We start from the raw sequence: 17121 nt of genomic DNA, 5'->3' as shown, positions 1-17121 counted from the left end.
GCAGACAGACGCGTGGACATCGAAATAGGCGAATGAATCAAAAACAAAAACAAAAACATTAAGGTTTGGTTTACTCTTTCAAACAGTCGTCTCATCTCAACTGTAAAGCAATTCATTCACCTTATACATCATATCATATTATATCATTCATTCTTCAAATTAAAGCAAGAATCATTTCCTGAATTTTATTTTTGTTTTGTCATTCACTAATTCATTCCGATCGCCATGCCAATTGAAACCATAATTCCGGCAATACCCACCAACCACTTACCCGACCCATTTGGCGAACTGGGTCTGCCTCTATCCGAATCTGACCTCCGAGAAACCGCCTACGAGATCTTCGTCGGGGCTTGCCGGAGCTCCGGCGGAACTCGCCCCTTGACTTATGTCTCCCAGTCCTCCGGCAGGTCGTTGACGACTGCTAGCAAGGTCAAGAAGACGTTGGGCATGAAGAAGAGTAAAATTAAGAACAACGGGTCGGAGTCAAACGGCCCGGCGACGGTGGGTGAGCTGATGAGGGTTCAGATGAGGATCCCGGAGCAAACTGATTCAAGGGTTCGGCGTGCCTTGTTGCGAATTGCTGCCGGACAGGTAACCCAGTCTGATTGTTTTTAACTTAATTTACTTTACGCAATATCATAATCTTTTTGTTTTCAATTTCTGCTACCCAAATTTGCATTTAATTCTCAAGATTCTTTTTGCAGCTCGGCAGGCGAATTGAGTCACTTGTTTTACCGGTAGAGCTTTTACATCAATTGAAATCTTCTGATTTCCCGACGCAAAGGGAATATGAGATGTGGCAGAAAAGAAACTTGAAGGTACTCGAGGCGGGTCTGTTACTCCACCCGAAACTACCCCTTGACCGGAAAGACCCGGCGGCTCAACAACTGCGCCAGATCATCCGCGACCAACCCATTGAGACGGGTAGACATAGTCAAACGGTTCAAACTTTAAGGAATGTTACAATGCAGCTTGCTTCTCGGTCAGTTGACGATATATGTCATTGGGCCGATGGGGGGCCCTTGAATCTTCGGCTGTATCAACTTCTTCTAGAAGCTCTTTTTGATGTTGAAGAGCCGACATCGATGATCGAAGAGGTTGATGAGGTGTTGGAGCTTGTAAAACAAACTTGGGGTATCTTGGGAATTGATCAAAAGTTGCATAATCTTTGTTTTTCGTGGGTTTTGTTTAACCATTATGTGTCAACGGGTCAAGTTGAGAATGATTTCCTTTTTGCTGCGGATAATATGTTGCAAGAAGTCAAAAAGGATGCAAAGTCAACTTTGGATTCGGGGTATTCCAAAGTTTTGTGTTTAACCATGAAGACAATGTTAGAGTGGGCCGAAAGAGGGCTTTTGGCTTACCATGAGTCGTTTTACAGGGGTAATATTGACTTATTGCAAAGTATTCTCTCTCTTGGTTTGTCTGCATCCATCATATTGGTTGAAGAAAATCCTCATGAGAATGGTAGAAAGAATAGCATTGATGTTGCGAATGCTAAAGTTGATATTTATATCAGGTCGTCAATGCGCAAGGCGTTTAGTCAGGCAAGTTCGTACTTTTCCATTAATTAGGTTTTTAACTTATATAAATAATAAATGTAGTTAACTTAACAAAGAGTATATTCATTCTGGATTTTAAGTTCTATTCATTTATGTCATTCTGGTTCGCATAATTTGTCAATGCTCGTGTTCCAAGATATACATATACATACACATACACATACACACACACATAGGGTAGGGCTATGCTAAAAAGGAAACTATACCTAAAAAGTGTAGGAAGCCACCGGGAGACGCCATGTGTCAAAGGAAATTATGTGAGCGAAAAAAGCACGCTGATGCGTCGTTAAAGAAACACGTGTTGATGCATTGTTGGACACACCGAATGTATTTCATTATTAAATCTATGAATAAAACTGGGCAGGTTGATAGCCCGGAATGCACGAAAATTAGACATTAGAACTTAGAAGATCTCAAAGCATTTGACCCGCTCCCTTTTAGCTAGTATGATCTGTTTCAGATAAAACACCACCAACTCATAATTACATTATTTAATACAGGAAAGCGAGAAAATCCGCATAAACCGGAAGTCAGCAAAAAGTCAACTAAGCCATCTTCCAGCACTATGTACTCTTGCACAAGATATTACTGACCTGGCATTTACTGAAAAGGAGATTTACAGTCCAATACTACAAAGATGGCACCCCCTTGCAGTTGGTGTAGCGGTTGCAACTCTACATTCTTGCTTTGGACAAGAAGTTCAAAAATTTGTTTCAGGGATCAAAGAGTTGACTCCTGGTGTTATACAAGTGTTGATAGCGGCCGATAAGTTGGAAAAAGATTTGGTACAAATGGCGGTTGAAGACTCAGTCAACAGTGACGATGGTGGAAAGTCAATAATTCAAGAGATGACCCCTTATGAAGCCGAAGCAGTTATAGTAGATTTGGTCAAATCTTGGATAAAAACCCGAGTTGATAGACTTGAAGAATGGGTTGATAGGAATCTGCAGCAAGAGGTATGCTTTTCACCCTTTGTTTTAGTATGTTGTGTGTCGTCTCTTTATTCAAAACAACTAGGATAGAGCCCGTGTGATACACGGGTGGTTAAAAAAAATAAAACAAAAAGTTAAATTTGATAATATACATAACAACATATTTTATGGATTCACAAGATATAAGAAATTTCTAAAATACATAGATTAGTAAGAATAATTTGTATTTATGTTTTAAAAGAAATCAAAATGGAAGGTTGTGAATCTATACCAGTTAAGAAAAATAGAAAGCTAACATCAATTCATCCTAGTTAAGTTGGTAAGTCAAAAACATTTTAAAAGCAAGGTACATATTTTTCATTTTATCATTCATGAAAGGGAAATTGTAAAAATGGAAACTTGTACACTTGGCCGCCTATGTGGAGGGTCTTATTGAATTACATGTGGAAAAATGATGTTGCTTTAATAGTATAGATAGATGGTGGTATATGGGCTATTTTTTTTAAGACTGTTTTTAAATAAATTCCAAAAGCTGTATATTATTATTACATTTTTAGAACAAAAAGAGGACGTAACATTTCTGCTTTTGCCAAGAGATCTTTCAAATATTTTAATTAGATCACCAATGCTGTTACAGGAGATTATTGTGGTCCACTAGTTTTCTGATTTTCATTTTACAAAGGGGTATTTCAAGTATTCAACCATTTATCAAAGACTTCCTCTAAAGTTTTTTCTGTGGATGGAGTGCTAGTTGTTTGAAGTTATAAATCATATGTTGAAATTAAAAATAATACTTAACCAATAATAAGATATTAAAAGCATGTTTGTATCTAGTAGCATGACTTGTGTAACTGTATATAAATGATAGGTTGTTAACTCATTTTAATTTAGGATCCCAAGTGTATATTGTTACTTGTTAATGATCACTACACGAGTATTTTCTAGGCGTTCGGTTTAATCACTTATTTGCAATTATAGGTGTGGAACCCGAAAGCAAATAGAGAACGGTTTGCTCCTTCGGCTGTGGAGGTTTTAAGAACTATTGATGAAACTTTGGAAGCGTTCTTTTTATTACCAATACCAATGCATCCCGATTTGCTTCCTGAGTTAATGAGCAGTCTTGATACATGCCTTCGAGATTACATCTTAAAGGCAAAATCCGGTTCTGGTAAGTGTAATATAGACTTGTTAGTTATTAATAATCTAGAGGTTGAAAAACGGGCAGGCTGTGTAAATGGTTAAAATGGGCCGGGTTGACTCATAAGGCGCCTTTTTTCTTTTGGAATATTTGGATTTTTGTTTATAATTAGTGTCAAGTTTGATGACAATAATAATTATTATTATAATTATAATGTTATGAATATAATAATTTAGGAAGTTGTGTGAATAAAAATTACACATAGGGCGACTTTCAACCCCGGTTCATTTATGCTTGATCTCTAATTGGTCAAATAGGTAAAATCAGAAGCTCTAGCTGAAAATGAACTGGGTCAAACGTGCTGTTTGTCAACTTCTATAATAATAGTAATAAATAATAAAATGCTTTAGGAGGTTTTGCGAATTAAAATTACACCTAGGGCCGGCAATTTCAACCCTTGGTTCTCTATTTAGCTTAAGCTGCTGCTTTGACCTATTAGAAATCAAGCATAACACGAATCAGCCCGTTTGTAAGTAAACAGGTCAAATGGGTTATACTTGATCTGGGTAAAATCAAAAACCGTAGCTAAAAATGAACTGGTTGTTTGACACCTCTAATAATTATGATAATCCATTTCTCTTTATTTTTTTGAAAACTAACTTACTATTTTCTTCTTAAATACAGGATCTCGAAGCTCTTTTCTTCCAATATTGCCGCCTTTGACCCGATGCAAAGGCGGGTCAAAGCTAAACGGTGTATTCAAGAAAAAAGACCGATCACAAACGCTTCAAAGAAGAAAATCTCAACTAAACACTATAGATGACAACGACCCCTATGATATACCACAGTTATGTGTTCGGGTAAATACGTTTCATCACATCAGAAAAGATTTAGAATCACTAGAAAAACGAACAATCGCTCACTTAAAAAGCATCGGGATTCGTGGTGGCGGTATCGTAAGTGCCTCGAGAAAAAACTTTGAACTATCTTTAGCTTCTTGTGTAGAAGCAATTCAACAAGTATGTGAAGCAACTGCATATAAAATCATATTTGAAGAATTAAAGCATGTATTTTGGGACAATTTATATGTCAACGACACGTCATCATCAAGAATTGAGCCCTTTTTGCAAGAGCTAGAACAGAATCTTGAAGTTGTAGCAGAAACGGTTCAAGATAACACAGTTAGAACGCGTTTGATCACAAACATAATGAGAGCTTCATTTGAAGGGTTCTTGTTGGTTTTGCTTGCAGGAGGGCCTTCTCGTAATTTCACTATCGATGACTCGTCAATTGTACAAGAAGATTTCAAGTTTCTGATGGATTTGTTTTGGTCAAATGGTGATGGGTTACCGCGTGAATTGATAGGAAAGCATGCAGTCATTGTAAAAGGTGTGCTACCACTTTTCTCAATTGATACTTGTAGCCTTATTGAGAAGTTTAAATCTTTGATGTTGACTGATGTTCAAAGTTCATCTAACAAATCAAGGCTTCCTTTGCCTTCAACAACCGACCAGTGGGGCCCAAATGAACCAAACACGATCTTGAGAGTGTTGTGTCATCGTAACGATAAGGCAGCCACCACTTTTCTGAAGAAAAATTATAATCTTCCCAAAAAGCTTTGAGATTGATTATTATGTTTATGGTTGTAACTGTAATTGTGTACAGAATATGATCATCAGCAAATCCGAGCACAGCTTCGAGTGGTTCTTGAATAAATTTATTTATTTTCGATAATTTTTTGTGCCTTTTTTTTCTCCGGAGTGGTATTGTGAAGTGAATCAGTGATATGGGATCATGAAAGGGGATATGTAACTTTTTGCTAATATGTATAGAAATGAAAGGGGATATGGTTATTTTGCTTTTCTAAAGAAACATATGAAGTTATTTTATGGTGGTTGTTATGCTTATTGTTTGTGTTAACATAACATATATGTAGAAATTTGGGCCGATGATTGGATCCAAGTGTTTGTTACGAACATGGCTGTAAAATCCTTATTAGGTGTCGCATCCGATCCAAGTGTTTGTTACGAACATGGCTGTAAAATCCTTATTAGGTGTCGATTAATTACGGTTAATCCTTAGTCCCACCTCACCGCCCGCCTAGTGGTTAACTTCAACGATGGTTAGGAACTATTAGTTCAGGGAATGCTTTTGCTTTTTTGTAATAGTTGGAGGTTAGCTGATGAGATGTGGTCGTTAGGTTGTCACTTTTATTGAACTTCAACAAATCTTTACTTAATCCTCTTCTTGTAGCAAAGAAAATTTTGTTTACCAATAATTGAACATGATATCAACAAGTAACAACAATAATAACAATTTTATGTATATGTAAGGATACAAACTCGGGTATCTTAAAATACTCAAAACCCACGTGTATAACGGATATCGACATTTGACCTGACAGATACCCGACATGTTTGGGACGAGCTTTACTACTATTAGTATATAAGCTAAACTTATTAATATTTATATTAAGTACAGGGGTCTTATTGTAATTATTGTATTTAGTAGGGTTAATATGTAATAATTTAATCTATAAATTGGGATGACGTCAGACAATTTAATTTTCAGTATAAACAATCACATGTTCAGAATTAATATTCAAGAATTTCATTTGTTCGTCATTCAATCGGTGTTCTTGTTATTACCAATTGAATTGTCAATTGTGTGATTTGTTCTCTGATTACCAACAGTGGCATCAGAGCCAAGGTTTTTTTTTATCGATTTTGGAATTCTGTTGTGAACGTCCCAAGTGTAATCGATCCATTGTGAGATTAATTATGTTTAATCGATAGGTTAAGTGAAAGAGAAGAAAGTGTTGATCAAGCAATTAGCAATCACGTGGGTTTTTGAGTATTTTAAGATACCCAAGTAAGTCGTTCAATTGAACCTATTCTGATAAAGGGTTGTTGAAGAACACTTCAACTTGTTTGTTTATCCTCGCTTAAGTTGGGCATCAATTGATTGTTTAAATACATAGATTGCTATCAATTGGTCATTGAAAACCAATTCCAGGATCTTCCGGATTGAGTTGGTTTTAATCATTTGATTGTGGGAAATAAAAGGAATAGTGATAAGGACAACCCACGTTCAATTCAAATTGAAGGGTGTTATCACAGATTTCTTGGATATTAGTTTTTTGAAGTAAAAATAAAAGAGCACGTTCTGATTGAGTGCTTATTTGTTTGTTTTGATGTCAAAAAATCGGTTGGGGTTGTAATAGTTGAAAGAAGTAGAAAAAAATAAAAATAGTTGGTTTGATTTGTTTGGCAACCGAAAAACCCGTGTTTGTTGTCGGTAGAGGCGAATAATTGGTTTTGATTTGCATTGCAACCGAAAACCCAGTTACTATTCTTGGTCGAAACGGTTGTTTTTGATTCACTTGGTGACCGATAAACCCGAACACTTTTGGGTTTTAGAGTAGTTGGTTTGAGTTATTTTGGCAACCGAAAAACCCGTATATTGTTGTTGGTTGAGACGAACAATTGGTTTTGATTTGACTTGGGAAACTCGTGTACTATTCTTGATGTAAAATGGTTGATTTTGATTCATTTTGTGACCAAAAAAAACCCGTAAACTGTTGTTGAAAAAGTTGGTTTTATAACCCGGATACTGTATGTATAAACAGTTGGTTTTGATTTGTCTTAAGTTGTAAGGCAACTGAAAAGCTGGTGAACTGTTATTGTTAAAGGTTGATATCGATTTGATCCGATACTAGTAAAACTGAAATCAAGGTCGATCCGAAACCGGTGATAGTCAATTTGACAAGATTGGGAAAAAAAACTTGAAAAATGACTGAGTCCAAGGATAGAGAAGTTATGACTTCAAAGGAAGGAGGGACACTAATGAGTTTTCAATGCCCAGTGTTAAACTCGACAAATTACACCATTTAAACTGTAAAGATCAGATCGATCTTTAATGTCCATGGAATTTGGGAAGCCATCGAACCAAAAGAGGGGAGTGAAGTTGATGAGAAAAAGAATAATACAGCAATTGTGTTACTATACCAAGTGATTCCAGAAAACATGGTATTGCAAATTTCTAATCTTACTTCAGCCAAAGAAATTTGGGATGCATTTAAGGTTCGACATGTCGGAGTTGATAGAGTTAAAGAGGCGTGTTTAGAAAGACTCGAGTCAGACTTTGAGTCTCTAAAAATGGGTGTTGACAAGTCGCTTGATGTGTATGCCGGGAAAATTAGTGAGATTGCATCACAAGCAAGTAATCTTGGGCATACCATGAATGACAAGAAACTGGTACAAAAACTACTCAGTTCGGTGCTAGAAAAGTTCATTCAGATTGTTGCCGCGATTGAGCAGTTTGTTGATCTTGGTGCAATGCCATTCCAAGAAGCCGTTGGAATATTGAAGGCTTTCGAGGAACGCACCAAGAAAAAAATCAAGGAGGAAGACATGCATGAAAAGCTCTTATTCTCCAAAGAAAACGGTAAAAAGAAATCCAATGACCATAAATGTGAATGTTGCGGTCACGAAAGTTCAAAGCAGGAAAACAAAGAACATGGTCAAGGCAAAAATTGGAAGTCATGGAAAAATAAAGGTAGGAAGCGAAGTCATCAAAACAAAGGTCCGCATAAGATGCTTCAATTGTAATGAACTTGGACATTTCAAACATGAATGTCCAAAAGGGGAGAAAAGAGTGGAAGCAAACCTGATCCGGGAGGAAGATGACGAACCAACGCTACTGTGATGGCAACCAGATCTTGAAGAAACGAAGACCTCGCTTAAACTAAGTTTACTTTAAGGGAGTATTAGTATATAAAATAAACTTATTAATATTTATATTAAGTATAGGGTCTTATTGTGTAACATCTCGGAAAATACCATATTTATTTTTTGGTTAAAGTTGTTAACTTTGAAAATAGAAGGACCCAAAATATTTTTATAATAAATATGGTAAAGAAATAATAAGATTATATTAAGTTGGAAGAAGTCCATAATAAGAAAATGGGGAAAAGGAATCCATCCCACGTGGAAGGAAGTAAGAAAATGGAACTACTTCACATGGGTATAAATAAGGAATATAAATTTTATCCCACTTGGAAAATGGGAAATATTTGAAAGCTCTTTATAAAAAGATAAGTTCCATAGTAATATTCTTATATGTCATGCATGCACCAGTGGTCCTAGCGGAGGGTGTGAAGCACCCGACACGCACGGGTACGGGCGATGGGTGCAATATGGCGCTTTGATGGTGCCATTCGCACGCTCGGATTGTCGCTTGAGAGCCGCCTCATTGTTTTTGGAAAATGGAAGCAAGACCAAGACGTGACAAGTCATCAAAAGTAAAGGGACTAAAAAAGAAATTCTGGATTACAAGACCCACCGCGATACGCGATGGGTACATCACATTGCCCCAGGATGGGCGGTGTCGCGATACGCGATCACCAAACCTTTTGGGTCATCGCATATTGCGATGACCAGGAGAAGTAATCGTGGACACGTGTCCAACCATGTGTCACCACTTGGCAGGTCTACTAGGCGACCAATCAGACCTAGTGGGCGGCCTCGCGATACGCGATGGCCAAACCAAAGTTCCATCGCGATACGCGATGGAATATAATATTCAGAGGCGGTTAAGAGATCCATCGCGATACGCGATGGATCCCTTTTTTAGCCCATCGCGTATCGAGATGGGCCATAATCTCAGCCCTATAAATAGGGGTATCGGGCTCAGCCTTATGCATCCCAAATCACACTTCACATATATATCTCAATATTCGTGCCTCGATCCCGATGTTCCGACGATTCGTTTCTCAAAGTACGAGCAAGTGTTAAAGCTTTGTTTAGTTGTATTCTCGATTACCCGCCGACAAGTAGAAGTGTTGCCCGCATCAAACTTAGGCATTTCACATAAGCTAGCCATACAAGGTAGGAGTACTGCCCGATTATTTTATTATATATGGCTCAGACCCTAGTCGGGGGTATAGTCTGTACCTTGTGATAAAAATGTGAAATATAGTTTTTATAAGACAAGGGTATAAATAAATATTCTTTCTTTATAATTATAAAGATTTTATAATGTTTCTTAACAACGAAGAAACTTAGTATATATGTTTCTTCATGAAGAAGAAATGCAGTGTTTTATGAATAAATGTTTTGGACTAAAGGTCCAAGTATAAAAAAATAATTATCAAGGTAATGATTATGCTAATAGATTAAAGGCCTAAAGCTATATCATTGATCTAGTATTTATACTTGGTTATTCTTGTACTATAGGTCCGAGGTAACTTCAAAACAAAATCAGTGAAAGTGCTGATCAAAACAAAGGTGAATACGCTCATAACTTTAAAACTCTTAAATCGAGTCATTTACCCAGAAACCAAAGTTTACATGGGATAATGTATCTTTAAAACTTTAGTATCTATTGGAAATTGGGCTAGTTATACTTGTGTTTGGATCCTCATATATGGGCAGAGAGTAGGCATACCCCACCACGCGTGGTACCAGGTCCCCGTCTCATTGAGCCAGTCTATAGGGCTGTAAGGGCTGGACTAATGTGATATAACTGGTACTCTGGTCTAGAGGGCCGCTGATTGTTTCGAGTAAGAACTAAAGGTTTTCATAAATGTTTTAGCGTCAACATGTTCACCAGCATGTGTTGTTGACGTATTTTATAAACTATTTTACAGGTAACCAAGTGTAGATGTTTGGAATTGGAGTCTAGCCATTAGACGATTTGATGGCTCATGAAGTTTTATTATTACAATATTGTAAATTATGGTTTATAACTTCAACTTTTTTTTAACAAACTAACGGGTGTTTAATTCCCGTCTTTTGGAATATATTAATATTTTAGTCATAACTTCCGCTTTACAACCTTAAACTCTGATATATTTACAAAACAAGTACCAACTATTGGTCACACGCCTAGGCCCTAAGTTGAGATGTGACATATTGTAATTATTGTATCTAGTAGGGTAATATGTAATTATTTAGTTTATAAATAGGGATGATGTCAGACTATTTAACTTACGTATTTTCAGTATAAACAATCGCATGTTCAGAATTAATATTCAAGAATTTCGTTTGTTCATCATTCAATCAGTGTTCTTGTTATATTCAATTAAATTCAATTGTGTGATTTGTTCGCTGAGTACCAACAACTAACCGGGTATGGGTTTGGGTATGCCTATACTCGTCCTAAACCTGACCTGTTGTCATCCATACACTAGTGTTTCCGTTCGTAGAAACACATCTTCATTATTAATTAAACGGTTGTTTTCTTATTTAACTTGGACATCAATAGGAAATAGAAAGTTAAGTCTACATGAATATAAACTACTTAGTAGAAAACACCATAATATCAACAACTTGTCATAAGTAGCAAGTTAACCTTAATCATCATCAGTACTTACGTATATTAGCAATAAGCTCACTAACATCAGGGTCGGCTCAACCCTTTTAAAGGCCTAAAATAAAACGAGAATTCGAGACCTCTTTTTTAATTTTACAAAGAAAAACAACTAACCACGAGTATGTTTGTCTTTTTAAATAACGTAAGCGTAATTTTTATAATTTAATATGTTTTTGGTCTAATTTTCAACATTTATTTAGTATGTTTTTTTGTCTAAATTGGAGGCCTTATCCAAGTGGAAGCCTAAGACCATAGCTCGACCCCCCAAAAGACGGCCTATCCTCTGTATGGGCTTACGTGATGGTTGGAACAAAGACACATTTGGTTGTGAATTAAAACGTGGTAGATAAATAAATAGAAAAAGGGCACATATCTGCACAGACCAATCAATAGTTCAAGTCACACACTCCCATAATCCATTTTATCTTCAGAAAAATCCCTTCAACTATTGATGCAAAATCAAAAATGTTACGGAGTTCAAGGGATATATCCAAATACATGTCTTATTATTTTCAATAATCCATACTTGTAGCAATAAAATACTATAGTTCCTACCCCAAGTAATAAATGATGAATTCAAAATATCTATGATATATCTTCTCTGTATCTATAAAGGAACATAATTACCGTGTTTACGTATCATTAGGAAGTGAATTAACATAAATACGACAGTAAAAGTGGCAATACAAAAGTATGTAAACTATAAAAACGAGTCAAAGTGGAATGTCCCCACTAGCATTTCCGCGTAATAATTCTACCAAAGGTGATCCTATTACAGGGATAGCGTCAGGTACACCCGTTACAATTTTCACGGCCCAATATCCAACTTGGTCCCAAGGTAAGGAATAACCAATTACACCGAAAGATGTTGTCAATACAGCCAAAACCACACCTATAACCCAAGTTAATTTGCGTGGTTTTTTAAATCCATCGGGTAGATATACACGAAATACATGTAGGATCATCATTAGGACCATCATACTTGCTGACCATCGATGAACTGATTCGATTAACCAACCAAAAGTAGCTTTAGTCATTATGTACCCCCCCCCTAATTAAAGACGGTCTAACTAACACTGCCATTGGTAGTTAAGACTTTATACCCTTTACTAACAGTTTGGCTCACCGCTCACCTTTAGTTTAAAGGATATTAGATTCAGTAGATGCTACAATATTCTCTTCAATCTATTGGCCAACCTAGGTGTCACACCCTAACCTACGGCGGAATGTCGTGGCGTAACTGATTGCACGGTAGCTCGTAAGACACTATTAATAATAAAGTGATATTATCTAATTATTTAAATTCCAAATAATCGAAGTACATCACCAATTCAAAACAAATATTAATATTATCCAAAATTCAAAGCAAATAAATCATAAATGTTTTTGTTGATAGCCTAAAGGTATCCAACTACTTACTTATCTTCAACTATCCAAGATAATAACTTGCAACATGTATGAAAATAATTTTATCGACACAAGTTTAGTGAGAAAAAACATAATTTAATATATATAATAATAAAGACAAATTCTTATGTGGAAACGTAACTACAACAATTAAATTGTAACAATACAAATAACAATACGTTCATCATGACACTAAGTCAAGCTACTAGGATGACGTAAGATCTTACTAATGAGGATGAGGATTACGCCACCAACAATAATACAATAAACAAATAAGCACCTTACATGTTAACAATTAATTGAGTAATACACAAAACGCATATATTGTAATTGTATTTGAGGATGTGAAATAATACCATTGAGATTTATATAATACATGTTGTCTCCTAAATAATAAAAACAAAAAGGGGATGTGATTTACTCACCTTACAAATTGGCGAGTGAAAGGAAATAAGAATATTAAAGAAACCGACTTAAGCAAGCTGACCAAATAGAACTTGATGATTTCTTAAAAATTAGGTAAATATTTCAAAGTTAAAATAAAACCAAACGAACCAAAATTAATAATAAAGTATAAGTTTAAACTTAAAATGAAAGGAAACAAACTTTAAACGAGTGTTCGGTTCATAGTCGGTCCGAATGTCGTTATGAGGTCGAATTTAGGTCAAACACGTCCAAAACTTAGTTATAAACATAAATCATTGAAAAATAAAAAGCTAGTTAGGGTCAATTTCTTTAAAGAAATTGAAAAGTCCCAAATTAGTTTCCAACAAACCTTAGATTGATTTTGATTAAACTGAACATTAAATCCCTTAAGTCTTTTGAAAGTGATTGTGGGCTTTCATTCTAGACCCGTTTGACCTTGAAAGTCAAACTTGAGGAACACTTGGAGAAATATCTTGAATTAGGGAATAAGGAGAGAATTTGAGAGTTGATAAGTAAGTTATAAATGACCTAATGCTCTTGTTTATATAGGAAACAAATCTAGGTCATGTTTATCACAAATTAAGAGATAAACCCACTTTAAACTTGAACAAATGATAAGATTATTAAGCTTGATTAAGATGGAATAATTATCATTGTTTGAAGATAGAATTTCACTTAGGAACAATCTAGAGCCTTGAATTTGAATTATAATGATAATAGGATGAAGATTAAGCATTAGACAAGCTGAAAATCAAGTTAAACGAGCTTAAACAAGCATAAACGAATTGCTGCGGCTGCTGACTGACCCAACAGTTTTAGTTTTAACAAGAATGGTCCCTACAGTTTATAGTTTTGATTTTTGACAATAATAGTCCCTGTAGTTTGAATAAGTTGCAACTAAGTGCTAAAACTCGGTACTTAAAACACATAAATGAGTTGTAATGAAACTAACACATTGTGACATTCGTCAATTTCAGGTCTTATTTGTTCATTTTTGTATTCGTGTATTATGTAAACCGACCCGTTTTGTAAACCGAAACCTTCAATATAATCAAAATGATGGATTTTATGTTACATATTTGTTTTATACTTGTCGGGTCTCAAAAACACCCTTTTCGGTCCCTAAAATGGCCTTAAAACGCTTAAAACCAACTTCGGAGGCCAAAACTGCCAACTTTGAAAGTTCAGAATTTCCACTAGGCACACTTAGTGCCGCCCTAACATCCATACCCTGGGAATTTAGCGCCGCGCTAAGGGGAGCCTGCACTAGCAGCTTGTTTGTTGTTGTTTAAGCTTTACACCCTATTATCCAATCCGATTTTTATACATCAGATCACTTGCATAACACCCTTAAATCTTATCCTATATATACAAGACCCTCCTCTTCATAAATCCCTACTCATACTTCATTTCCTCTCTCAAAATTCAAGTTCTACAAGGTTATTTTCATTGTTCTTGGAGGTTTGACTTCCAAAAGTCAAACTGATCAAGTCTTTCATTTTAATTAACTTACTAAGTCTTATTAATACTTGAAGATGGTTATACAACATATATATAATATACAACCCTTGTTACCTTTGGTGGTCTCTTCCCCGGTCTCGGTCGGTGGAGTGTCGGGCCTCGTAAGGCAAGGCTTCATGGAGGACTTTCGTGGTCCTTGATATATATATATATGTATATATATATATATATATATATATATATAAAATTATATTACTTGTTTACGCTTATTAAACATGCTTAAATTCTGCTAATTTTAGTTTGTATATCATATTTATGAAGTTCTATGGTTATCGGTTTGTAGAGACTAGCCTCGGTTTAACCGTAAATAGCTCTAAACCGTAAACCGAACTTTGTTTACTAGTTTTGTTAAATAATAGTATAAACATGCTTTATGTTTGATTTGAGTTTCTAAAATAATATTAATAAGTTCCATGGTTGGGGTTTGTGAAATCTAACCTCGATCTTAACCCAAAACAAGATCCGAACCGAAAACCGAACTTTCGTTTAAAGACTTTATTTTTAACTTTTTGGTTGTAAAACTTAAGTATCATCATTTATAAATTATTATACAAGTTCTTTGATGTTTGGGCATGTAGTAACCATTCTTGATCTTATTCCAAGATGGAAACCGAACCAAACCGATTTTCACTCGCTTAAGACACACAAGTGTGTCTTAGCTATCAAGACTTGTATATTTATTTAAAAATTATTAATAAACTGATTTTAATTATTTTCTTAAAGTACTTGGAATGTTGAGTCCAACTTGATATTATAACAAAGTTTAGACCGACAAAACCGAACACTCGCTTAACGGACGTTGTTAGTTCTAAAACAATAGAACTACATACTTGGTTAAGCCTTATTAAATTTTATTGAGTTATCTCATAACATTCATTATTTTGGAAAGTTGACTTTGGCTTTTACCAATTATCAAGACCCGAACCAACAACCCGAACACTCGTTAAAAATCTGTTTTAGTATCCATATTATAAAGGGACTTGCGTTCTTGCATTTTTACCCACCTTATTACTTAACATAGATTGAGTAAATATTAAGGCTAGATACTTTAACCCGGTTTCGAGTAAACTTATATTTTTAAAAGGGCTATTGTTATAATTTCTTAAATAATTACATTTTAAACCTTAAACTCTAATTGTTTACATTTCTTACCATTTATTTTTATTTAAAGACTTCCAAGGAAACTTTTCTAATACAAGACTTCTTTTCTTTTAGGTTTTGTTCGTTAAACTCGTCGTTCCGGTTAATCTCCAAATCACCAATCTTTCAAGTTTATTACTTGAACGTGAGTACGTTCATCCCCCGTTTTCCATCTTTCGTTCTGGGGGTGATATTGCATACTTATTCAAACTAAATGTTTTATACTTGAGTCTTAAACCATTAACTTTATTGTATACTTTAGTTAAATAAATGCTCGATTTGGTGTTATATGCTTACATGCTTAATTGCTAATGTGTTTACCGGTTTTGGTTGGTTGATTCATAAATTTGAGTATATTTGGCATCCCCTTATAGAAAGGATGTCGTTAATGTATTCTTATTAACGATTTAATATAAATCCTAGACTATTTCGCATCCCCTTATAGCAAGGTGTCGTTAATGTATTCTTATTAACGATTTCATTATCTAAATTGTTGCTATTATTTATTGTTTTGTATACAAGTTGTGGAATTTCCTATTATATACTTATTGTTCAAAACTATGAAATTACTCACCAACATTTGTGTTGACTATTTTATGCAATGTTACATGTTTGACTCTAAGTTGATTCGAGGACTTGAAGGAGAATGTAATCAAGACTATTAGGTTATTAGCAAAACGTACAATATATTATTTGCTATATTCGAATTCGGTTATTGTATGAACATGTTATATGACTCTTTATGATTTTATGAATTTAAATGAGTTGATTAAATATTTTCACTTTAAATAGTGTCTTGTGTTATTGAGCAATCCGTTGCACCCCGGTATGTTCCGTTGCCTTTGGTCGGGGTGTGACACATTGGTATCAAAGCCACAAGACTATAGGATAGGTGGTTAGACGCAACGACCTAGTATAGTTTTTGCTTTAGGCTCCTTATACGTGTTACCTATACGTGTTTACCCAACTTGATTGTTCATTACACTTATTTATTTATAAACTTATTTATTTCAACAAAATCATTAATGTACACATACATACACTTTCATAGTATTTCAAGGTATACTTACCTTAAAACGCAAAAAAAAAACATTAGTTTTTATATAGTGTTTTATGGATTACTGATATAATGCTAAATATATATATATATATTTCCCTTGTTCATTTTAATTATTATTTTAATAGTTTTTGTTCGTTTTTAATCGAGATTTGTATACTACTAACATTTCTATGTTCTGTAGGTTCTGGGATTTGATCGTGATTAAAAAGGGCGAAAAACAAGCCGAAACGGAGATCCGGAACGCGTCAAAAAGAACCAGAACAGAGAACCGGTCAGACCGGGCTGGTCTGACCGGCCACCATGGAGAAGCACACCGCGCCGCGCGAAGTGTTAAGGCCAAATGCCCTTAGCGCGGTGCCTAGGGGCCGCTGATGGGTTTTTTAATTCGTTTTTGCTTAATGTCGGGCCTTGTTTACGCTATTTAAACACCTTTAACTTAAACCTGACAAGAACCTGAAGCCACTAGACGATTTTGGAGTGTTCTTGGAGCTATTTTACGAGTTTGTTGGTGATTTTTAAGGCACGAGAACAGCCGGTGAAGAGCTTTATGTTCAAGATCGA

At 35.2% G+C, this 17121-nt stretch overlaps 1 protein-coding gene across 1 annotated transcript; it reads left to right on the top strand.

Annotated features, from left to right (window-relative positions):
* Positions 1-221: 221 nt before the first annotated feature.
* On the top strand, positions 222-5403 carry LOC143612315 (protein unc-13 homolog). Its single transcript, XM_077086334.1, has 5 exons — positions 222-591; positions 705-1547; positions 2063-2518; positions 3473-3662; positions 4317-5403. Exons 1-5 carry the CDS (start codon positions 226-228, stop codon positions 5252-5254), a joined length of 2793 nt encoding a protein of 930 aa, XP_076942449.1. The 5' UTR covers positions 222-225; the 3' UTR covers positions 5255-5403.
* Positions 5404-17121: the final 11718 nt, after the last annotated feature.

Source organism: Bidens hawaiensis, unplaced genomic scaffold (assembly GCF_021521415.1).
Source record: "Bidens hawaiensis isolate Kalapana, Puna unplaced genomic scaffold, B.hawaiensis_p1.1 tig00034288_1, whole genome shotgun sequence".
Classification (NCBI taxonomy): domain Eukaryota; kingdom Viridiplantae; phylum Streptophyta; class Magnoliopsida; order Asterales; family Asteraceae; genus Bidens; species Bidens hawaiensis.
The sequence above is the reverse complement of the archived record's forward strand: the minus strand, read 5'-3'. Positions and strand labels throughout refer to the sequence as shown.